We start from the raw sequence: 26,251 nt of genomic DNA, 5'->3' as shown, positions 1-26,251 counted from the left end.
ATATATGTATATATATATATATTATACATACACACACACACACACACTCTGATGGCTTCTTTTCATTTTCCCATATTTTTATGTTCTGTCTTTCAGGAGGTAATTTTCAGGTGCTGTAATTGTTTGGCTACCTTCAAGTATATTTAAACCCAAGAACAAAAATGTAACATATTGCAGCGTACCAGTCCATAGATGCATTGGATCAGGATTCTGTAGTGTAAAATTCATACTTTCATGCATGCTGGATAGTGCCGCTATCCCTGTACTTCTGGACTGTGAATTTTGTGCATTGTTCACAGAATACAAGGCAATCTGTAAATTAACAAGGGGGATGAATACATGACACCAGTGCTTCCATATATGAGAGCAGCAGTGAGCTGGAAGTACAGCAACAACTGCACCATCCGGAATAAAAGAAAGTATGCATTTTACACTACAGAGCAACATTGTGGCCGTAGCAATGCCTTTTATACCAGAAAAAAAGCTGTGGTCAGAGTTCTGTTTTAAGATTGCATGGCCTAGACACAGTTGAAATCTAAAGAACGTTAACTGTTAGCATTATCTGTAGTGCATACCAATTTAGTCCTTTTTGTTTTTTCACAAAAATGTAATCTTTGACATGAGAAGTCCAGTTTCTATTATATTGCCACCAGGAACTGTTCCAAGGCCCCCCTAATAATGGTTTAACTATAGGGCTGCAATCAACTAATAGATAATGAGAATAGTTGTCAACTATTCTCATTATCGATTTGTTGTTTGGATCCCCTAGCTCTCTTCTCCAAGCTGGGAGGAGGGCACAGCAAGCAGTGGGCGGGTGCAATAGCCAGCCTGCCATTGTAATTTGAAATGGCCAATAGCAGGCTGGCTATTGCAGCAGCACGCTATCTGCTGTATTTACGTTCAGCTGCTGTCTGCGGAATATTGCCATTGGCAGCTGTCATTCCTTGGCTGAAGCTATTCAAGTGCCATGTGCTTATTATACACCTTTTTTTTTTTTTTATAAAAGCTGGGGGAAAAAGTCATTTTTGGTTTCGGCCTGACAAGTTCTGCTGCGGTGGTGCGTTGCAGTGCCATTCATTTCAACGGCACCCCAAATGCGCCTCCCACCCACAGTGTTATCACCCACACTGGAATGCACAGTACTGTAATGCTGTGTGTTCCTGTGCAGTGCGATTGCAAAAAATTGTGCATGTTGTTTTATTCTGAAGTAAACTTTATGTTTGTAACACTGCATTTGTGTATTTCTTTTTTTAAATTAAGGATGGTACTTAGTTGTTTTATTCCGATTAATCGAAAAAATCGGCCAACTAATCGATTTTGAAAATAATCATTATTGCAGCCCTATTTAAATACACATTATATTGGCAAGACTGTCTAGGAAGGGCATACTGTGTAGTTGTTCAGGCCCTATGTTTCTAAATGTGCTCCTAGGGACTACAATTAATTGAGATTGTTGTGCCTTGTAATAGCAGGGCTCACTGTACCACAGATCATTTCACCATTCACAAAGTCATTTCACTGCTCAAATGACAGCCAAGCTGTGTATAACATATACATGCCACAACAAATTTTCCAAGTTTCCATCAGGAAATCTGATCACCTAATGTATGAATCCAGAATAATGTTTCTCTAGTCATTGTGTGTGTGTGTGTGTATTCTCCACCACCACCACCACCAATGCACCATCTTGACTGTTCCAAAGAAGGAAAAGAAAATGTTGGTTAATTTAGGCAGATTTGCCCAACTATAACATACTAAGGAGTGGGACCCTTGAGATCCTCATGTCTTTCAATTCTTCATATGTGTTTTGGTGTTAAAGCTATGGGGATTTTGTGAAGAACAGTGCATTTTACTTTATCCAAGGCATGAATTTTTCTTAAATTACGGTGGAATTATTCAGTATGATTAATGTAGATTAAGGGTCTCAAACTCAATTCACTTGGCGGCCACTGGACAAATGTTCTTCCCCCATGAGGGCTGCTTGCCAAATTTCATAAAATGTTATACTTCAAAATAAAATGTAACTATATACGGTACCAGATTAGTTATTGTCAGCATTAATGGGAGTGATGTGAGTATGTGCGTTTGTGTGTGTCATATCTGTATGAATGCATCTGTATATGTGTGCAGTGTGGACCAATAGATTCACACATTCACTGCAGAAATAGGCACACAGAACACACACACACACACACAAATACACACACACGCAGAAATACGCACACAATAATACACACAGAAGTACACACTTAATATATACACACACGCAGAAATCCGCACACAATAATACACCCAGAAGTACACACACAAACACAATTCCCCCCCGGCACATCCAATAACAGAAAGACCTCCCTCACCTGCTTACATTTTTTGTTGGGAGATAACACATTCCCTGGTGGTCCAGTGGTTGATTAGTACAGTCTGCACCTTTGGCTGCTGCAGACCTTAATAATCCTTCCTTTTGGCTGGCACTCAGTGAAGGCTTTCAGAGCATAAGCCGGCACCGCCAGGAGCAGATATACAGTCTGCATCCGACAGAGATGCAGACCAAATAGCTGGTCCCCCAAGTCAGGTACGCAATCTGTGACTGCGTGCCTCATTTGTCATCTGGCTGCGGGCTGCATGGTACCAGTTCACGGGCTTGAATTGGCCCGTGGGCTGGTACATTGAGATCCCTGGTGTAGATGCAAAACATGATAGTTGAAATTTCTGTTCAAGTCTTAACATATAACATTGTAACAGTCCATAGTTCCCTGAGTTCCGGATATAGTAACAGGCGTAGAAACTTGTCTTGTATTGATTAATGTTCTATTAAATTTACAATCGGAAATAAACTTTCAGGGTGAGCTATTTCCTTTTCATTTACCATACATTCTCATTTTTTACCTTACTATGTTTGGGGAGGTTGATCTATGTGAGTTTTTATAGCCTTGAATAAATCTAAACTATTAAGTAAATTTGACGTGATCGGATTATGTAGTCTTTTATGAAGGTATTGCGGGTGACTAGCTCAGCAGCAAAGTATCCATTAATTTTTTTATTTGAAATTGTTGGCTACAATGCTTTTGAAGCTTTGGGACCCTAGTAACACTGTGGCAGCACAATATCACTTTAATCAACTGCTGTCATTCTTGTAGCAAGGCATCACCATAGCAACAAAGTTTCTATGTATCCCTAGAGAAGTAGCATCACTCCGGTAATACAGTACTGTTGTGACCTTAGTAACTTGCCCCTTATTCAGGCTTTGGCTTCATAGAAATATTTTTTCAAAATTTTTTTCAAAATGGTACAGACCTGCTAATATACATTTCATGCCACTTCTGCATAGGTTCCCATTAAGTGTTATGGTGAGCCTGTAGTCATGCTATGGATATTTAAGGATTTGCATATTCTTAAAGCTAAAGTTTAATCTGCTTATATTTTGCCTTCCCTGGTTGCTCCTTACTCTCCTAATCAACATGTTAATTTAGTTTTTAAGTATAGCTGTTAAATTTTTAATACATACATTTTTTTAAACCCAATGACTACATTACAGAGTCTCTCTTTCTGAAAACATCAAAGCACCCTGCCTCAATACTCCTCTAAAGAGCCATCAGCCTTGATGCAGGCAGTGGGCTGGTTCTTGGAAGGAGGTATGTAATATCAAAATGCCTTGGTGGGTGGATGTCAGTTTGGAGGAGTGGGAGATCCTAGGCAGACTGCATTTGGAAGCATTCCAACTTTTATAATACCCCCATATCTTGCTAAGCGTCCATGATTAAAAGAACTGAAATCCATTGATTATAAGGGGTAGGTCAGGGACGGTCTGGGGAGGAAATAGCTAGATGATGCTGGAAGTCTTCCAGCAGTACAGGAGAGAATCCTGTACAACTGTGCAAGACTGAAGGTTAGGCTGAAGTTCAGCTTTAACAAGTAATAAATCATCTTTAGTGTGCTCCAGGTACTGTGGAGCAATTCATCCTCAAAGTTTGCAGCAGAAGCACAAGCACAGTTTGTTCAGTCAGCAACCCAACCCCCCAACAGCAGCAGTCCCCCCAAAGCAGTACTTAGCAGCCTTTAAGCCTATTCTAATCTAATGTAAACATAGAGCCGGTGCTCTGAGATGGGGGAGCTTAGCTGCTGAGAAACCAACTTGGAACTTCAGTATGTCTGTTGTGTCGAATTCTCTTGAATTTGATTTCAGTGTATTGGAACAAAATGTTGCTACATCTTCTGCTTTAGTCATATCAGTATTTTTTAAAGTGGACCTTTACCCCCTTTTCTAAAAATCACATCAGCATACACCTCTACATGCTGAATTAAAATCATCTTACATTCATTAGTTAAACTTGTTATTAATTTCCTTACAAATGGAGTTTATCCACTTCCTGGTCCAGTTTTGGCACAAATGATATAATGTGCCAAAGCATTGCATCCTGGGAAAGTTACATCAGCAGAGCATTGCTGGGAAATCTCATCTGTAATTTCATGAGACCTCAGGGAAAGGCATTTTCCTCCCCTGAGATGTGTATGGCCTCATGTCCTAGTCACATGTGCCAGAAAAAAGGAAGTAAAAGAGCTAGTAATCTGCCCTTAGTAAACATGGCCACTGTCAGAAGACTGGGGAAGAAAAGAGAATCAAGGCATGCAAAGAGTACAAAGCTTGCAATTATCTAGAAGTATGCGTTTCTAGATTGCCTATACTAAACATTAAAGATATGGGTAAAGGTCCACTTTAACCGCTTCTCTGTGGCAGCCAAGGCCATTTGCATTGGTTCTGTACACATCTGAAATTTCACCTGCTGCACATGACATTTGAATATATAGCGCCCTACTTTCTTTTCTCAGACGTGTTACTGAAGTGTTGTGGTGAAAAAGAAACAGTCGTGACATGAAATGTTTTGCCACACGTACAGTATTTACCATTGCTTCAGGTAGACATGGCTGGGTGGAAAGCTGGTGTTCAGTATGAAAAATGTAGTTCCCACCAAAGTCCTTTCTACATTCCAAGCTGTACACAAGTTCAGGATAGATGTTTTGCTTTCTTTTTTGTTCTCCTTTTTTCTGTACTTTTCTTGTATTAACATGGTTTGCGTTTGTTTCCCATTGGAAAAAAAAAGCTGGTTGTAATTTTCTGTCATGCCATCTGGTTATAGCAGCAGTCACTGTGTTTCTCCTGTGAGAAAAACAACACAGAAGCTTGTGCTAAGTCGCTCGCAGGAAGGAGGGACGCTCAAGGAAAAACATGACCCTGACAGTTGTATGAGCAATATCAGGAAGAACAAGTGCATGAAAGAAAAAAGAAAATCACACCATCTTGTAAGAGCAGCATAAAGAATTTTTCCCCAGAGGTGGCTGCTAATGAACTGGGGGAAGTCGGGATTTTTTTTGGTTTAACGTTTATGTGTAAAGACATATCAACATACCGTTATTACAGGTCTTCATAAATGCTGATATGAGGGGAAATAAATTGAGTCTGTGCAACGTTAAAACATTAAAAATGTAAGAGAACCTGCTTGGGGCTGACTTTGCTTGAACACTGCAGCAGGGAATTATCATTGTAACATAAATCTTAATGAGCAAATTCTGGATGGTATGAGGTGTTCAATAGGCTTAGGTTAGATAATTGCCATGAGTGTGATTAAAGAGGTTAGTATTCATTCCATTAATGTATGCCATGCTTTGCTTTTTGCTCAACACATGAGACCGCTTCAAAGGCATAGGCTTTGTGGAGTGTGCCCCATGATTAGTTAAGAGAAATCCCTGTTCTTCCATGAGAAATCATGGCTGTGGAAAGTTTCCACAGGGAGCAGAGCTTCCGAGGTACTTCACAGTCTGGCAGGATCAAAGCCTTTCCAATAAGATATTGTACGAACTCCCCAATGTCCATTCCCAGAAGATGATATTGAAAAATATGGCTAATGCTAATAATTTCAGTGTCAGTAATGTAAATATAATTTTGCATTGCAGATTATTTATATTTTTAAGATGATTATTCTTGAGTTCCTTCCAGTAGGGTAACAACATGCATTTGTTTATTTATTTTGATGAGGTATTGGCTTATTAAGAGGTAGCTTAATGCAGAGTGCCAAGTTTAGATGTTAATGTTGAGGAATGTGCTGTGTTTATTTTCCCAGGTTAAAGTGGGTCCATCACTTATAAAATAATTGACGGTACACAGACTTATTACTTCTAGTACCCAGACACCCAGCTGCGCACAGCAAAATGCATAAAACCGTTTAGATTTATGTGCATTACTTTTGTTTATGCATTTTCACAACTTTAACAAATTGAGATAGAAAAGACATGTAGATTAATAATCAATAAAAAAATTACTTAATAACAGAAGCCTTCCTTACTGCTTCAGAAAGGTTGCCAAGCGGTCGCTGAAATTAAAAAGGATCAGGCCCAACGCTTTGCATTAAACTAGCCATTTTGAAGATTTAGCAGTTTTTGTTGTAGCTTTGAGAACTGGTTACATATATCACAATATGCCTGTGTTGTAACTGTCTCCCTGCGATTCTATAGCTGACACCTGTTCCTAAACCCCTTCTGGACAGAGGTGTATCTACCGCAAGGCAAACTAGGCATTTGCTTTGGGCGGTGCTTTTGTCTTGGGCTGCAAAAAACACCGCCCCCAAACCAGTGAGGTAGAGCCTCACCTGCCATTAAGAAAAAAAAAATATATATCCTCACCCGAATACATCGACAAGCTGAGCCTCCTCACTCCTGTGCTGGCAGAAGTGATCCAGCCGGCGCCCGAAAGCAGGCACTCGCTGAATCCAGGTTCTGACAGGATAAGCAAAATGCGCAGCGGGATCCCCGCTTCAAAACCAGCGCAACCTGTCAGAAGCTGGATACAGCGTGCCACGTAAAAAAAAAAATGCCACTCAAGTCTGTCCCTTTATCTTTACATTGCCATCTATTCTAAGCACCAGTAGCCGCCTATAGTAGCCTATGCATAAATCTGCTCCAGTGAAATAACTAGAAAGGTAAGAAGTATTTGAAAAAATATTTAAGTACACTGTGTGAATGGGAACACATAACTAACATTGTATGTGTGTGTGTATTTGTGTGTGTGCGGGGGGGGTCATTTGCGGTCTTGAATTGGATGACAAAGCTGAAAATAAGACTTCCAACTTCTATAGTGTATTGTTATGTGTTTATATCACTTCATTTGGGGGTTTGTTTGTATTCAGTCTCAATTGGGCATACATAATATTTTATTATTATTATTCATGATTTATATAGCCCCAACAGTTTGAGCGGCTCTCTACAATATATGGAAGACATTACAGTTACACTACAAATCAAGACAAGATGGTAAGAACGGCCTGCCCGTGAGAGCTTGCAATCTAAAAAGATAGAAATTAGATACATTCAGTTGTTAGTGCCTAGGAGCTGGGTGTCAATACATATCAATACATTGTATATGGCAAAATAAAATCTGACCATCAGCAAATCAACCTGGAACATGAGTGTGATTGCAGAGGATCTCAGGGAACAGGTAATCTCATAAGTGCCACTCTATGGTCAGTCAAAGATAAACAAGCCGGTTGTTTTTCCCAGTTGATCTCATTAGATACTGTCTCTGAGACAGAGTGATGCTTCTTGAATGCTTTAGCGCTTCAGTCTAGAAATAAGAGCAATCTAGAACCAAATGGCAGAGCCTAGGGATATAATGTGTAATTTATTCAAACTACATAATGTAATATCACTGGCCTTTTAGAGAATGCTCATTGTAAAGATATCCCCCCAGCATATTTCATTCAGTGACCCAGAGATGAACAAAGATTGCATGCAATGGACAATAAAAAGAAAACTTTAAAGGTTGTTTATTTAGGTAGGGCAAGGAGCAGTGACTATGTGCACAGTTATTTGGGGGTTATAGTTGTCACATGGTATAAAATCTGGGTTCCATGGGTGTATAATTTGCCTAGATGCAGTCTGCAGTGCCTATTTAAAGTAAAAATACTCGTGTTTATTTTAGAGTTGTGTAAATTAAGGAAGAGTCTGATCTTTAACCAAGCATTTATTGATGATTTTAGCCATGGTAATAATGTCAGAGACCTGATGGTGGATTGTCAATAGGAATATACAGTATGTAGGAAGGTCCAATACACTGTATAGAACATGATGACTTACAGGACCTTAGGTCCAATACACTGTATAGGATATGATGACTTACAGGACCTTAGACTGCTGGAGCGGAGGGGGAGCGAAGCGTCAGGGACCGGTCTAACAGCAGCCAGCTGTGAGGTTCAAATGAGTATATCTTTCTCATTTTAAATGAAAACGAGCACTTAACCCTTGAAATGCGTAGGTAGCCCCACTGCAATGGTTAAGAATAATTACACTCAGAGTTCTTTAAGGCTTAGAGCAGGGATGGCGCTGCTTTATACCATGAGCTCTATGTTTAAAAGTACCAGTGTTGAACTCTCGGTGCTGAAAGCTATTGAATTAAAGCTGTAGGTAGAGATCTACATTAAACAAGCTTTTGTTCGATTCATTTCTTTTGTACTAATGCATAATATGGAGCAGAAACAAGTAGTATGAATTAAAAAGATATACACAAATATAGCGTTTGACAGAATAATAATAGGGAAAGGAATGAATGTAGCTCATACAGTATATTCCATAAAGACAGGCAATAGTGTGCCCTATGTTCTGTGACCTAGAAGCTTTCAGGGGGATTCATCAAAAGTGGAACAGAGAAAATCTGTAGCAGTTGTGCATGAAAATCCGCTTCTGTCTTTCATGTTTAAATCTCAGCTGGACAAACTAAAGTGATAAGCTGATTGGTTGCCATGGGCAACTGCTCCAGTTTTGACAAATTCCCCCCTTTATGTTCATATGAACACTGGTAATGTACTTTGTAGCATTTTACAGCAGAATGATTAATGACTTTTTTTCATTGCTTCTGTATTTAAAAAGTGATATTAGTTACAGGTAATATCCTTATTTAAGTGTATGTGAACCCTATTGTACATCGTTCGGAATTAGATTCCCTTGGCTCCAACAGTGTACTTTGTGAGTCCTTTTAATTCCTTAAAAAGCAATGAAATGATTTATGAATATATAAATTACATTTATACACCTGCTGATCCTGCCAGTCCCCTTCATCTGGTTTCCTTCTTTGTCAGTTTGTGTCTGTGCCTTCTTAATGGGAGATACAAGACTTTGGGGGTGATTTACTAACCTAAACACACACACACACCAGGTGTGTGTGATTTTCACACAGCAAAACGTATTTATCAACCAAAAAGTCTCTAAAAGCATATTTCCACTAATGCCATATATGGAAAAATCATGCACATGATGCATATATAATGCTGCTTCACAGTTTAGACAAAAATGGTTAGCTCATGCATTTACATTCCTGCATTCATCAACGCAAGCAACACAACATAGAGCTAATTTACCCAACATCACCTTGGAATTCCTTCAGGGCTTTGCACAACACACCTGCTGGGTGTGTACACATTACAAAGGTGTTTAGATTCCACCCATAGATCATGCTGGGAGGGAACACACTGCAGAGGTGTATACACGTTCGTGGTGTGTTTATAAGGTTAGTAAATCAACCCCTTTGTGTCTATGCACGGTGTTCCTGTACTCCTAAAGTCAAAAATTTGTTGAAATGCCCCGTCCAGCCCTGTCTTGCTTCCTGCTCTGGAGTTACAGGATACTGTGCCTGTGCTTCCATGATCAGAAGGCTGCCTCCCTGCCCAGCCCAACTTTCTGCTTGGGAGAAACAGAACGCCAGACCTGCACTGCCATGACCAGAGTTCTATGGACGTTTTCTTCTGTTCACATACACATTTTGGATAAGAGTGGTGGGGGTAGAAACACTGTCAGATTTTTAAGTGGATAGTGCCCTCACTATTGTTCTGGTGACCACTGTCTCTGGTACAAAAAGTGATGGGAAATTAAAAATTTGGAAATGTCACAGAAACCGGAGGTGAGGAAAAATTTCCCAATGGATAAACCTGTTTTGTTGACAACTTTATAAGGTTTGTCATACACTGCTGGACACAAGTTGATTACTCAGTTAACTTTTGTTGAAGGAGCCAGGTCAAAATGTTTCAGCCCAACAGTGACTGCAGCCACTGTTCATGTATTCTAACCATGGCGGGCGCTGTCTATCCGAATACGATTCATCCATCCATGCTGTTTAGGGTTTTTAACTATACCCTACTCTATCCAAAACCAGCAAACTGTAATGATTCGTGCAAGCACAGCAAGATATATATATATATATATATAGGATCGCAGCTGCGGAGGTGAGTAGGAATGGTTCAGGTGGAGGGTTCACGGTTACACTTTAGTGCAGTGAGTGACGTCGGAACCCCTTACACATCATACACCATTTGTTCTAATAGTATGTTAGTAGTGGCAGCGAACTCCCACAGAACCACAATTTACCAGCATTGGGGTCTGTTAGGATTTGTATTTTACTCGCCTGGTTAACTTCACTAGGGGTGATGTGCGTGGGTACTCAAGATAATACGATAGCTACGACAGTTCAAAGAATAGGTTATGATATGGTTGGTATCCTGGGGTTAGTTAACTTCACTAACCCAGAACATGGCAATCACTTAATTCCTAATAAGAAATCACAGTCCTATGCATCATTAGAATGGAGTCAAATGGTAAGAAGAGAGGATGAGGGGTAGTGGAGCTTCCCAGCTAGGTCTCAGCCTTCCACAATCTAATTGATTGCAACATGTGAGTAATGGCTACTTGCTGTTTGGTGGGGGAAGCTTGTCCCAGGATGTGCTGCTGAATCCACTCTGCGAGGAGTCCAAGTATAGTAGAGGCAATGGTTCAAGAGGCTGTAGCTGACTCTCCTGTTCAAAGATATTGTTCAAGTCCCTAAGTAGCTTGCTCGACGTACTACTTTGCTAGAACGTCGAGCAAGTGGACAGCCTACGTTTATGTAGGCAGAGAACGGTGGTTGGGGGCGGAGCCAGAGGCGAGACCCGACCCGAGCGTCTCCTAGCAACGGGACGCCGCTGGGCCGAGCTCGCCGCGTCATCACGCCGGCTCAGCTGTTCAGAAGAGGGAGGAGTGGAGCGCTGAGGTGCGCCCGCCCGTCGCTCAGCAACAAGACGCTGTTGACGGGGCCGTCCCCGCCATGGTCTGGGGCTACGGAGCGGTATCTGATCCTGACACAAACAAATGTTTTGGCTAGGGCTGCAACAACTAATCGACATAATCGATTATAATCGATTATTGAAAAAGTTGTCAACTTTTTCAATAATCGATTAATCGGCTTCCGATCAGTTGGCCCTGTTCACAGCTCCACACGCTGTGCGCCGCACCTCCTCCCCACCTCACGCTCGCCGCTGCCAGACCCGCTCGCATCCACGCTCCACACGCCGCACCTCCTCCCCGCCTCACATTTCCTGCCCATCCACATCCACGATCGGCACAGGGACGCGGGGAGATGTAGTAAGGAGGAGCAGGTGTGGGGGGATGACAGCTGCTGATAGACAGGTCCGATCTCAGAAGCACGTTGCTGGAAGACTGCACTTTCCCACACATGGTGCTCTATAATGTATTGCTGGGATTTGTATTTCTCTATAGCTGATGGTACATTGTGCTGTATATTATACATAGGAATACAAATCCCAGCAATACATTATACACTGTATGTATAATGTATTGCTGGGATTTGTTGTACTCCTCTATAGCTGGTGATATTCTGCATTGCGCTGTATAGAGGACTACAAGTCCCAGCAATAATACATTATACAGCGCAATGCGGAATACCACCAGCTATAGAGGACTACAACAAATCCCAGCAATAGTACATTATAAAGTGGTACAATGCTAAATACCACCAGCTATAGAGGACTACAAAACCCAGCAATAGTACATTATAGAGCGCAATGCAGAATACCGCCAGCTATTATGTACTATTGCTGGTATTTGTTGTATTCCTCTATAGCTGGCGGTATTCTGCATTGTGCTGTATAATGTGCTTTTGCTGGGTTTTGTAGTCCTCTATAGCCGATGCAATTCTGCATTCATTGCTGTATAATTTTACACTTTCCATTTCACTATATTGCACACCACACTATCTTTTTTCTTTTTTACTTCCACCGCTCCAATCTTGCTCCTGTGATGGACTACAACCTCAATACAAACTAGTAGTCCTATCACTGGAGCCATTTTTTAAACTTTATTTTATTGTTTATCCGATTAACCGATTAATCGAACTTAATAATCGGCTAACTAATCGATTTTGAAAATAATCGTTAGCTGCAGCTCTAGTTTTGGCTTAACAAACCCTTTAAGAGACAACTTCTAAGTTAGGACTATCAAAGTGAAGATCGCTATCGTTGTGCTGCAATTTGCTCTGTCTAGCTCCAAGACTAAGTGAAGTTAATATTGTTGCTCCCTTGATCAACCGATGGCAGTGCTGGAGTTTTCTTGTATTTTACAAGGTTAAAAGTTCCCCAGTCACCACGTTATGCCTCACTGTTATGTAAAAATGGCAATGGACAAAAGTGAACTTTAAAACTGTATATGGTAATTTGTAAGAAATAGTGATCAAGAAGTAGCAGTGAGTGTGGGACCTTTGTTATCTCTTTCTTGAATTGTTTTTGGGACTTTTATATGGTCTGAGTATGATGGGGGATTTTAAAAATACACAGATCTTGGTAGATGCAGAGAACCTCTATATTGAATCATTAAGGTCACTGTATCACTGTGCTATGTCCCATGACTAAATAATAATGTCAGTGTGGCTACTTTATGTGCCTTTCATTGAACAATTTACTGGAATGAAACACTTACTTTTGTTAACCAGAAAGCATTTCCTTCCAACTGATTTTTTTAATGTGTTACTGAGGAATCAACCTGCTTGCATTTATTGCTAAGCCCTGGCCACCCGCCATCCCCCTTCTATTGTTACAGCCCTTCTCAGTCTCTCTTATTGGACACAGGAGCAGCATATGAGTGGGACTTAATCTGAATGTCAGGACCACAGAGATGTGGCTTTATTGGCTAACAAATAACATCACGTACCTTGTGGTCTCAGCAAGACTTTAACTTTCAAAAGTTTGATTGGTTCACTTTAAATTGTGCTAAATTCTATAAAGTATTTTGCTCAAATTATATTGTACCTAATTTACAGCTTTGTCGTCTTTAAATGATCTGGAAATATCTAATATGTGGAGTTTGAAGCAATTTTATCTGCATGTACCAGTAATTCTAACTCTTCAATACCATGTAATAAATTTGTAATTAAAATGTCCATTTGTATTTATTAGGCGGCAAATTACCTCATAACAGAGCCGATGGTCATTAAAGGTAATTTAGTGAGGAAATAATGAAGGAACAGTATCTGCAGTGATGCTTCCAGTCGCTCTGATAGGGAGGTTGTGTCCTTGTCCTGTAGTTCACGCTGAGGTGGATATTTAAGTGAAGGAAATGTTTTGTTCATCACAAGCCACACAGGGGCTATTTTAGGGTTAGGTCCGTCCTATTTAAAGCCTTCATCTGCTCTTTTCTACAAGTACTTGTAAGTGTCCCAGATTCTCTAGCATCAGGAAAGCAGGGCCTGGCTGTGAAACAGTCATCTGAAAGCAGCCAAATAATGCATATATATGGAAAACATGTGTTTTGCACTGCAGCCCCTTGTGATGTTGTGACTGTTGCTGCCATGCTTCATCTTGATGGAAGAATTTTCCTAAGAGGCTGAATAGGTAAATCATTTGCACATGAATAGAGAAACATTGTGCAGTAGATTTGGTGTAAAGCACTTCTTGCCTGCAGCAACCTTTGACTGCATTTAGGGTCAGAGCCTTAAAAGACTTCGCAAAATCTACAACTCTCCAATATAGGTTACTGCTGCTTAATAGGACAAGGAGCATATTAATACCTGACCAGAAATTGGTAATCCAGACAAGCAGAAGCATGACTGAGACACTTGCACATGAACATAACCCAACCCCCATTCCCTTAAGTGTTTTGTAGAGTTCACTTTAAAGGGAATCCTTTTGAAAAGACATCTGCCTCAAACACTTCTGTTGGAAGCTGCAAGTTGCCATTCTCCAACCTCTAGAGCTACTAGTTTAGGGTCAATGGTTTCACTTGCATTGAAGCTGAAAGTGTTCAGCTTTCCTGCCCAAAAACTAGCATGTCGCCCAAGAGTCAGAGAAAGGTTGCTGGTATCCCAGGCTTCTGAGACAGGCATATTGAAATTAGTGAATTCCATTGTGTTTCTGGGGTTTTTGCTTGAAAAACAAAAATCCAAACAGCATTACCACTCGCTGTGATGCATTGTTTAAAATAGCCATGGTAAATATACCCAGAATACTGCATGGACCTTTAATCGAGAGCAAAACCAGCCTGCTATATAAATAAATAAACATTCAGCCTGTTTGCAGCAGCTGTAGCCGTGCTTCGTGCGGAAAATGAAGGCAGATGATCAATTTGGCCTGTGCCCTGAGTACATTTCCAAATGCTTCAGTGTGTGCGCAAGATAATGAACAAATATATTGAGATGGCACAAGATCAGTACGAGTTTACTGCTGCAAAAGCATCTCCCTCTCCCCCCGGAGGGGGGCTTGCGAACTCTGCTGGGTTAATGGGGGTGAGGGTCCCTTTGCTCACCACCTTTCAGAAAGACTTAAGAAAAGAATTTGTCTCCTTTTGCCCCAGGCTCCCTGTTGCGCTCAAAGGGAGCTTTTGATAAATGGAAGTGTATTTATTAATAATGAGCTGGGGCCGGCTGTCTGTGATCTGAAAAGTGATGCTTATCAGACAATGTTTTCCTGTGGCATTCGAAGGCTCCAAGCACTATAAGGTATTGTGGATGTGCAGCGAGGCGAAAGCTCTCACCCAATTAACATCTTTTACTTCAATTTTTTTTCCTAACTACTATTATAATGTATTTAGTGCAGAAAAAAAATTAACGTTTTCACCACCAAACAGTTTTTTAGGCTTCACATTTGGTATAGTTCTTGCTTGGTGCACTGCTTCCCGTCAGCACAGAAATTAAGCTAGTCTTATACACAGACATAGGTCTAATATTCCAAGGAAAGAAGAGGAATATTGCTATTACTCAAACACATAAGACATTTGACTGATTTGTAAAGTTGATTGTTTTTCATTAAAGGAAAAGAGATGTTCATTTTATATTCGTGGGAAAAAAAGTTCTCAAAGCAACCCTGTCACTTAAACACACTTGCTATCAAGTACCTGCAAGAAGCAAGTAAACGCTTCTCTGGCTGCCTGAGGCTAAGTAGTGTTCCAATGCAGAGAATTCCCCATTCCGATGCAAAGCAATTCTGACACTTCAGAGAGTGTTGATCTCCCTTGTCGCCTGCTGCTTTCAGTAGTTCTCCCTGCCAACCCCTACATCACTACTGTTTCTTCTACTGACATGGGGGTCAGCAGGTCCAATCATCATATACCTAAGTGGTCCTGCAATTTTACATGATGTTGTAGTAGTGCACACCCATATTCCAATGCTGAAAATTGGAGGAAGGCACTACCAGTTGGTACCACAGTGTAAGGTAAGAATTACTCTGTTAAATAGTCTATTCTTCAGGGGGGGAGCAAATTTAATCATTATCACTTCCTTAGCGCGGATATACTAAGTACCATTTGTGTAGCAATGAAAATATACTGAGATGGATGGGTCTTTCAGCATGACAATGAGCCAAAACATTCTGCCAAGGCAACAAAGCAGTGGCTCAAGAAGAAGCACATTAAGGTCATGGAGTTGCCTAGCCAGTCTCCAGACCCTAATCCTATAGAAAATTTATGGAGAGCTGAAACTTCGAGTTGCCTAACGACAGCCAAGAAACCTTAAGGATTCAGAGAAGATCTGTAAGGAAGAATGGGCCAAAATCCCTCCTGAGATGTGTGCAAACCTAGTAACCAACTACAAGAAACGTCTTACCTCTGTGCTTGCCATCAAGGGTTTCTCCACCAAGTACTAAGTCATCTTTTGCTTGGGGATCAAATACTTATTTTACTCACTGAACTGCAACTCAATTTATAACATTCGTACCGTGTTTTTTCTGGATTTTGGTTTATATTCTGTCTCTATCATTTAAAATACACCTATGTACTGTAGAATGTACATCTCCTGTTTTAATGTATGATTTTGTTTTTATAACTATAAATAAAGGGATGTACAGATACCAGTTTTGCGAGTACGAGTACTGTTACTTGCCGAGTACTTACAAGTACGAGTACTGATACATTTTTGTTTATTGCCATGTGACAGTTTTTCTAAAACAATATTGACTAATAATTTCAGGACAATGGTGGAGTGCCAGAGCCAGGTCCCAGCTGCAACCACTGCAACCCTGGTAGTTCTCATGAAAATGCCAAGTATCTGCGCTGGTACTCGAAAAGTATCTGTGCATCCCTAGCCTTAACCTTCAACTTGTCTACCGCAGGCGGGCCACAGAGGGACGTATATGGGAAGCCTTACTTCACATGTGCTCTCAGTGACAGGAATAGGCAAATTAGTTACCCATTTGGTCCTTTTCTGTGGTTGCGTCCCTCCTGCAGCCCCCCTGGGGAGGAGAAGTTGAAGGTTACCTTTTTAATCAAGAATCCTTTTTAGTGCTTCCTCACTGATTTCGTTTCACATTGTTAGTGGGACTTGACTGCACCTGATTTTATGGCTAATCACCAACCAACCTTCCCCTGTCCATTCAAAGTGACCATATTGGCCAATGAGGTAATCTTATTGGATGGAAACTGAAATGGCAGTTGGCATGATTTGGCAATCGGGTAAGGGAAAGTCAGACTCTAGGAACAACGTGAAAATACATAAGTGAGATGCCTGGAAGAGGTTTTTTTTATATGCTGCATGTGTTGTGGTCCATACCAGGGAGTCAAGAGAGAGCCCCTAAGTATAGAGTCTTAGTTTTCCTCACAGTGTTATCTGGCTTAGCTGATTAATTTGTTTTAACCCGACAAACCTTAAACATTTGAACATCCTCAAAAATTTTAACTTTGTTAACATTTAGACATGAGATGAGAATGTAGGTTTTTTTTATTGCTACTTCTTTAATACTTGTTTAATTTTATAGTCTAGTGTGAAATTTTGTATGTGAACTTTTCAAGTTTACTATTTGAAGCCAGCAAGTAATACGCTAAAATTGATCACTCTAGGTTTTCCGAACAGTGATCTACTGTTCTGCATTTTGTGTCATTTTATCCCCTGCATTTTATAACTATTTGCAATGCACACACCCTTCTCTTTTAACTCCTATGAATCCCTAAAGATTTTTATTTAGAGAGAGCCCACAAGTGAAAAGGAAGTGGTGAACTTTATTATTAGAACGCCCAGTATGTTCTGCAATCTAAATTTCATGGAGTTACCCTGTGTTTAATGTCTTTTTGTAATGTTTCTTTAGAAAAGGAAAATACTTTATTAACTACAAAGAAGAAAAACCATTGTAGTTTCCCTTTACTGTGTGTCGTTTGCGGCAGAACCTGTGTTATTAAGGTAATTGCTAATGAAGTTAGGCAGGCATCTCCTCCTAGTCACAGGAAGCAGGTGTAAATGAATATGGTCTGTCACAAGCACTGACAGCACTCCTTAATTCCCCGCAACAAATAGGGGATCCAGCAGCCATGGTACATCTAAAAATTGATATTTACTCAGGCAGGTTAATAGCGCCAGCCAGGCCTCTAATTTGATTTCCTGTGCGCAACCTCATTAAGTCTGACAGCTCCAATATGAAGCAACTTCTCTGTGCTGGCATTATTGGTGATTGCTTGATAACATCTGGAAAAGACCCAAACAATTAAGGAATTAATAAAATTGATTGGAAGCTGCAGAGCTCCATTTTGTGTGCCTGTCATTTCCTTTCACATCGGAACATAGCTTTGGGGAACACATCCTTAACCATGTTGTACACTTGTTTTTGCATTAAATTCATAGATCAGTTAGATAAGCTGTAACAGGATAGGATTGCTAATTTACAAGGTCATTTTGCAGTGGATAATTTATTTTTGTACTGAATTAATCTGTGACAGTAGCTTTGAGAGCATATCCTAACATTCCCAGTTGGGAAATCAAAAGAAAGTGGGCCATTCTTCAGGTCTCATCAAACAAAGCTTTATCTATTTCTGTTTGGGTTGTAACTTTACAAAATGCAGAATAGCTAGCTTGTCTTTGAACATAAGGATTTGTATACAGATATACTGACATTCCGATATGGTTTAATAAAACTGTAAAACAACACGTCAAGGACGTGAGAGCGTTAGAGAGCGGCATTTATAAAATATAAGACGGAGGGGACGGCATTGGCGTTCCCCTAACTACAAAGAATGTAACAAAAAAATGCAAACTCGAAATCTGGGCAGCTAAAACTGAGTGCAAAAAGCATATCACCGCAGATAGTTAAAAGAACTCCCAAAAATTCTACCAATATATTAACAGTGAAAAGGTGAGAAAGGAGCAGATAGGCCCAATAAAGGATGTAAATCCTTACTAGCTTCCCCCTATGTAATGTTAAGGGGGGGGGGGGGTGTGGGAGGAGGTTATGTTTACTATAATTAACCCTGTATGTACTGTGCTGGAAGATTTCATTTTTAGTTGTGAACTAGATGTGAACTCGGTCTGTCCCAAGAAAAGATTAAAGGTCTAGAAGCATTATATGTTAATGGAGGAAGTTTATTGTGTCCCTAGCTTTTCTATGGGAACAGACTCGCTTTCAAACTGTTCAGAATGGCTTGTAGTTTGCACAAAGGCCTCCTCCAAAGAAATATCTAAAAGGATAAGAAATATTTAAAAAATACATATTTTAGGTATGCTTGGTGAATGGGAACACATAAGCAAATAGTGGGGTTCTCTCAAATTTGACTGCAAAACTGGAAATAATCGTTAAGCTTCTTGACACACCCCTACTTTTTGCTATGTGTATAGCTCCTATAAAGTTAAAGTGCTTTTGTCTCATTATTCTAAATTTAATAACATACATTACTTAGTGACAGCATGCACCACTAGGTGCCTGCAGATGTCTTTTTCATTAAAGCTAAATCCTAGGCAAACAGATAAGCACACAGTTGAAATACATATATCTGGAATGTCTAACTGGCCAGAGAATTAGTAATTCTGTTCAGAAAAGTCTTGTGATCAAGGCATCCCTGTCAGATAGCTTAACCAGCTCCTGGACCTTTCTGTGGACTGCAATGCAGTTGAGCAATACAGCCTTGTCTAGGATGAGCCGCCAAGGGGTCAGCTGCATGCTAACGAGGTTCTGATTTTGTTCTCTAGTCTTGTCAAAAAGCTTTGAGTGTTGCTACAGTCAGGGGCGGACTGACCCATCGGGCAGTCGGGCGCTGCCCGAGGGCCCGCGACCAGCACGGGGCCCGTGGCCAGGCATCTGTCCTTTTACTTGATCTGCAAAAATGCTGCATGCACTATTTTGTGCAGATTGTACTGGACCAGAACGCGGGCACTAATGTGTCACACGTTTGGGTGCCGTCGATCGCACTGGGGGCAGGGGGCTCAACTGCGGTGCCGTTGAGTTCACTGCACCACCACACCCCCTCCTGCCCCAAAACAAAGTGAGCCGGCCAGGTTGGTGACGGATCATATACGTGATCTAAGGCCCCCAGGACGCGGTGACATGGCCGCTTCTAAACTGACATCTGGGTACAATTTACAGTGTTTATAGAAAGTATTTATCCCCCTTCTCCGGCAGTTTCAGTGATCCTTTTTTTTAAGTTTGTTTTTTCATCATGCATTTTTCTATTTTGCGTTCCTTACTTCTGCTCTCTGTGCGCTCCTTACATCTGACATCTGCACTCTCTGCATTCCTTACTTCTGACCTCTGCACTCTGTGCGTTCCTTAGATCTGACCTCTGCACTCTGTGCGTTCCTTAGAGCTCCAAGACCCATGATGCATTGCAAGACTTTTGCATATGCATGGCTCCCACGGTAAGATGCATGGTGGGATTTGTAGTTTTACCACAGCTAGAGGAATGACATTTGCCCACCCCTTGTAATAATGCATTGGGTGGATTTTATATGTGCAAAGCCCAAGGGGGCCCCGTAATCTCTTATCGCCCGGGGGCCCCATATGTTGTCAGTCCGCCCCTGGCTTACAGTAATACAACAGAGCCTGACTGGCTCAGTGTGATACCCCCCTTTCCAGCCTTGTTTTTTCAGGTGGTTTCAGAAGGCTGATATCGAGACATTCAGGTATTTATTCTAGCTGTATGTACAAACAATGTTTTTTTAAATCATAAAAGCAATACATTGTGTTTTTGTATCCTGGATTTATCTTTATTGCGGTCCTTTTGTATGTTTCTAGTAGAGCTGCAGCTAACGATTATTTTCAAAATAATTAAGTTCGATAGGGCTGCAACAACTAATCGACATAATCGATTATAATCGATTATTGAAAAAGTTGTCAATTTTTTCAATCATCGATTAATCGGCTTCTGATTGGTTGCCCCTGTTTACGGCTTTACACACACTGCGCGCCGCACCTCCTCCTCACCTCACGTTCGCCGCTGCCAGACCCGCCCGCATTATAGAGCACCATGTGTGTGAAAGTGCAGGCTTACCTGAGCAGTCTTCCAGCAACTTGCTTCTGAGATCAGGCCTGTCTATCGGCGGCTGTCATCCCCCCACACCTGCTCCTCCTTACTTCTTCTCCCTGCGTCCCTGTGCCAATCGTGGATGTGGGCGGGCGGTGAGCGTGAGGCAGGGAGGAGGTGTGGAGTGTGGATGCGGGTCTGGCAGCGGCGAGCGTGAGGTGGGGAAGAGGTGCGGCGCGCAGCTTGTATGGAGCCGTGAACAGGGCCAACTAATCAGAGGCCGATTAATCGATGATTGAAAAAGTTGACAACTTTTTCAATAATGAATTATGTTGATTAGTTGTTGCAGCCCTAGTTTCTAGAGTGGTCCCTTACTGGGGAACTCAAACTTTTTTCCGATCCTACTGCAGCCTCAATATCAGCTTTAAACTGGAGCTACGTAGGGAAATGGGAATCTAAATTCCACCTCTCAATCTCTCCTCTTCTCTTGCCGCCCATATGACGGAAGTCGACTATAAGTTACTATCCAGATGGTATAATGTCCCTGTCAAACTACATGCATGTTATTCCTCATCCGACCCTCACTGTTGACGATCTTGCAGAGCTCTAGGTATCTTTGCTCATATATGGTGGAAATGTCCCTCAATTAAATGCTTTTGGGCTTCTGTTGTCAAGATCATTCATCTTATAAGTGGTCTTCGGGTATCTACGGACCCTTGGTCCTGTTTATTCCCCTTACCGAAGGCTCACCAGGACCCTTGTCTCGTGTATGCTGAATGCAGCCAAATCTTTGATACTTAAACATTGGAAATCATCTTGCATACCTTCCATTTCTGAATGGTTCCCTGTATTGGACAACCTCCGATTCCTTGAGGAACTTACCTATTAAAAAACAGATGAATACGATCTTTTTACAAAGTCTTGACTTTCTGTATTGACTTTAAATTATCAGATAAATACGGCAAATAATTAAATGGTCAATAATTATATCACATTTTGTATTGAGTGGTTCTAGATTTAATTAATTGTTTAGCCTTTAATTTTGAGATCCGTAGCAGGAGCATATGTGGATATATCATGTATGCATATTTCAAATTTGAATAGTTCTTGTACTTTCTTGGGTTACATAAGACCATGGCCAGATTTGCTCACCCCAAACTCAATAAAGTTGAAATATAACTGGAGCTAGGAAGAACAAACCAGTCAGCGTTATCTAATGTTTCCAAAATCTGTCTATTTTAAATCTCAATTGAAACCTTCAGGATATTGTATTAAGCATGCCGGAAGTGTTATGTTCTACTCTGGTCTTTCAGTATAATATTTAATAGCCCTTATTGTATATAGAAATGATAGGTATGGGAGCATTTGCCATAATGTGCAAGTATGCACCATATGCCAGTCTTACCTGTTTGCCCTCTTGCAGTGCTGAAAGCTCTGTGCTCTCTTTTGCCAATCTATCACATCCACTGACATCCTTTCTGATGCTTCTTTCACATCTGATGTCTTTTTGCTTCAGCTTTTGAATTGTCAGTGATGATGAACTGAGTATGTGTGCTGGCGCTACATTACCCTGGCATCCACTCTGACTTTCAGCATATTATAAATGCTGGGAGTTTTCGCTGAACTGCACATACATCACAGGAAGTATACACAAATACAATAGTAGTAGAAAGTGAAAGGGGTTTTTTTTTTTCGCGGGAGGAATGTACAATCTCTTCTACGAAAAATGCTCTACCTACCAGCATTTTTATTTTATTTTTAGTTCCTCTTTGAGCACCCTTGTGATACAAGAGAGGACATGTCTATCTTTTATAACTCCTAAAATAATTATACATTTCTGTCATTAGGTGGCCAAGCAACGAAATTGCAGGACACCTATTGTTTAATATTATTATTGTTAATATTATTCTGCCGCTTTTCTCAAATGCCTGTAATATGTGCAACATTAGTCAAAAACTCATGAAACTTGGTACAATGGTAGAGCCCTATACTCTGCAGAAATTATTGCAATATAAAGGTTATAGGTCACATAATGCGGCAGCCATCTTGTTTTTTGCAACAATTTTTGTGATCTATTCAGAAACCTGCTTCTCTAGAACCGCTTAAGCTACAGATATACAAATTGCTGTGTGAGATTATGCTGAGCGCTGTTGTCACGTGTTCATTTTAAGTGTATTGGCCACATGGTTTTGCAGCCATATTGGATTGTGCAATATTCTGAAAAACCTCTTCATCTCTGAAACCATTAATAAGAATAATTCAAAACATTGCACATATGTCCAGGGCGACCTCTTCTACCACGGTTGTAAAATCTGGTCCGATCCCAAAATCACTATGGCCGCTGCAAGCCAATCGTATTTAGATAGTGTTATCATTATTATGGCCTTTTTTCAAAAGCCTAGATATGCCTAATCTTTAGCATCATAAATGTCATAGGTCACATTCCCTGGCAGCCATCTTGTTTTAGGTGACAATATTCAGCTCCATATTCAAATATCCGTTTCTCAGAAACTATTAAAGGAGAACTATGAGGTGAGTGATTTTCACTCAACCTCATAGTTCGAGCCGAGGTGTGACAATGAAGCTGTCACACGTCAGCTCAATAGATCGGGAAGTGAGCGAACACATACCGTCGCTCGCTCACTTCTCGATCATCTCCCTGCAAAGAGCCGTGACTGTCAGTCACAGCTCCCTGCAGGGATTCCCCCCCTCCGATCCTCCAGTGCTGACTGGAGGAACGGACGGGGGAGGGGGTGGGTACAGCTGGCTCTGCCTCTAGATAGACAGAGCCAGCTGTCACTCATGCAGCCGGGTGGATCTCGACAGTAATGTCGGGATCCATCCCGGCTGCAGCGGTCTCAGTATACCGCGAGCTGTAGCTCGCGACCTACTGAGCTTTGGGTCACGGGAGGAACTATGGGAAAAACACTTACCACATAGTTCCCCTTTAAAGCTACAGATGTACAAATTGGTGTGTAAGGTTATGCTGTGATCTACACTCAGAACTGATCATTACAAGTCAATTGACCACATAGTTTGGTGGCCATATTGAATTGTGTCAAATTCTACAAATATTCCTATTATTTTGATGCTCCTTTCTTCAAATGCTAATTATAACCACGCAGGTTATTTAAAAACTCATGAAATTTGGCACAATGGTAGACAACTGCGCTGTGTTAAATCTTTGTCAACATAAAGATCATGGGTCGCATGATTTGGCAGGCATCTTGGTTTTAGCGAACATATATTGGACAATATTGAAACCATCTTTTTTTTCATAACCTCTAAAGCTACAGATATACAAATTGCTATGTGAGGATATGCTGTGTTCTACAATCATATATATTCATTACAAGTCATTTGACCACATGGTTTGGCAACAATGGTTGCACAATATCCAAAAATGTTCATCTTTTTCTTTTAAACTGTGTGTCAGAACAATTCGAGATTTGGCACATATGTCCATGGCCACCTCCTCTACAATGAAGTATCAAAGCAAGTCAATGCCAAATCAATATGACCACTAGAAGCCAATCACTTTTAACATTGCAGCAAATTGCATAAACGTGCATTTATTTCACTATTGAAGTATGTTAAACTTGTTATACATATGACAACTCAAAATCATAACTGCCAAATACAATATGGGTTCCAAATGTCATCAAGCTCGGCGACCATTTTGAATTTGTAAAATATATGATAATAAATGAAAATCATGTCCAGTTGTAGAGATCTATAGAGAGATACTGGGGGTGATTTACTAACCTAAACACACACACACACCAGGTGTGTGTGATTTTCACACAGCAAAACGTATTTATCAACCAAAAAGTCTCTAAAAGCATATTTCCACTAATGCCATATATGGAAAAATCATGCCTGCATTCATCAACGCAAGCAACACAACATAGAGCTAATTTACCCAACATCACCTTGGAATTCATTCAGGGCTTTGCACAACACACCTGCTGGGTGTGTACACATTACAAAGGTGTTTAGATTCCACCCATAGATCATGCTGGGAGGGAACACACTGCAGAGGTGTATACACATTCGTGGTGTGTTTATAAGGTTAGTAAATCAACCCCACTGACTCAGACTTGTGTTTTACAAGTCAATCTATCACATAGTTTGGCAGCCATATTGGATTGCGCAATATTCTACAAACTTTTATCTCTGAAACCGTATGTCATGACAATGTGAACTTTGGCACACATCTCCACGGCCACCTTGCCTACTAAGGTTGGTCATAGGAAGTGAATATCAACATCAATATGGCTGACGTTAGCCATTCACATTTAACATTGCAGCAAATTGCACAAATGTGTATTTAAATCACTACTGAACTATCTTAAAATTTTATACACATAATTACTCAGCAACATACGTGCAAATTTAAAATATATGTAAAAGGTCGGCAGGCAAATTTGAATTTGGAAAAATATTACAATTCATGAAAACATATGCAGTTGTACAGGTCTATTGTGAATACATAACTTTGCTGTTTATCTCTCTAACTACAATATCTTCTCATGTGCTATAACCAGGCTCTAATGCTTGGCCACCTTTTATTGCTGCTTGCAGCTATATTTACCTTTTAGATGCTATTGCTAACCTCTCCTTCTGAAAATTCGCCTTGTCTGGCTGTCATACTGCCTTCCTTGCTGTAATACTTTGTCACTGTCCCAAAACAAGTATGCAAAAATGACTTTCTCTGAGTCTCTGGCTTTTCTCTGATTTTCATACTTTTTACACTTTAATGACTTAAAATATGGGTCAGCAAAACCAGCATGGAACAAGCATTTTCAGAAAGTTATCAGCACTGGCAGCCCCAGTGTTTGTCTTTTGACAGGTTTACTTTAGCTGCTCTCCCTCACTGGAGTATATTGTGTTTTTACTAATTAGAGTGGCAACCTTTTCTCCTTTATTCAAGAGAGATTTAAATAAGAACAAAACACTTAGAGAAAAGCAAGCAGCTCCAACTTGTGAGTTATTGGATGTAACATTTCAATAGTTGAGCACACGTCTCCCTCCCTCTACCACCCTACACGTGGGACTCATGTTGAGTTCTATTAATGTAAAATATGCTTCATAACTACAGCCTGTCACAAGGAGAGCTTTGTGCCAGCTAGATTCAATTGGACAGCTAATTTAGGTTTTAAATTGAAAACACTGCCTCTTTTTCAGAATGCAAAGCAGTGGGAGAGAGGGTGGAGGTCTCTGAGGTTTTCAAAACAATAACATTTGGCTTTAACCAGCTTGCTGCCCGCGGCGATAAGATGAAATACCCTACAGGGTAATATTGCATCCCTACAGATGTAATAGCGTAATGCCAAGTTTTTGCCAGGTTAGTTTGAAATACATAAAACTGAAATCTATTCTGTATGCTTCTTGCATCATTTTGAACTTCCTTGCCTTGAAATGGTTAAAGGATCTTTCCTTGTACATTTACTGATCATGGATGTTTTAACGGGTGACCTCTTAATGTTATATGTCTATACAGTCATGTGTTGCCCCAATTCCATATTAATTGTTAGGAAACCTTTAAAAAAAATAAAAAGCATGATATGTTGGTGTTAACAGACAAACAACTTAGCGCCTTGAGGAATTCTTGAGGTTCCCATATGTATGCTTATTCTCTGCATTACTTTACATTGCGGAATGATCGTTTACCGTACGGCTGAGGTTGGTTCCCAAACACAATTTTCTGCTTTTAGTCTTCCTGCTTTTTTTCTGCAGG

At 40.6% G+C, this 26,251-nt stretch overlaps 1 protein-coding gene across 1 annotated transcript in view; it reads left to right on the top strand.

Annotated features, from left to right (window-relative positions):
• Positions 1–26,251, top strand: part of FBRSL1 (fibrosin like 1) — a 515,094-nt gene that overhangs the window by 252,552 nt on the left and 236,291 nt on the right. Inside the window, exons 5-7 of the mRNA XM_018557615.1 lie at positions 10,680–10,707; positions 15,674–15,709; positions 16,130–16,133. Of these exons, the coding sequence (XP_018413117.1) occupies positions 10,680–10,707; positions 15,674–15,709; positions 16,130–16,133 (68 nt within the window). The remainder of the gene's footprint in view (positions 1–10,679; positions 10,708–15,673; positions 15,710–16,129; positions 16,134–26,251) is intronic.

The sequence above is a fragment of the Nanorana parkeri genome, unplaced genomic scaffold, assembly GCF_000935625.1.
Source record: "Nanorana parkeri isolate BGI_ZX_2015 unplaced genomic scaffold, ASM93562v1 scaffold292, whole genome shotgun sequence".
Taxonomy (NCBI): domain Eukaryota; kingdom Metazoa; phylum Chordata; class Amphibia; order Anura; family Dicroglossidae; genus Nanorana; species Nanorana parkeri.
The sequence above is the reverse complement of the archived record's forward strand: the minus strand, read 5'-3'. Positions and strand labels throughout refer to the sequence as shown.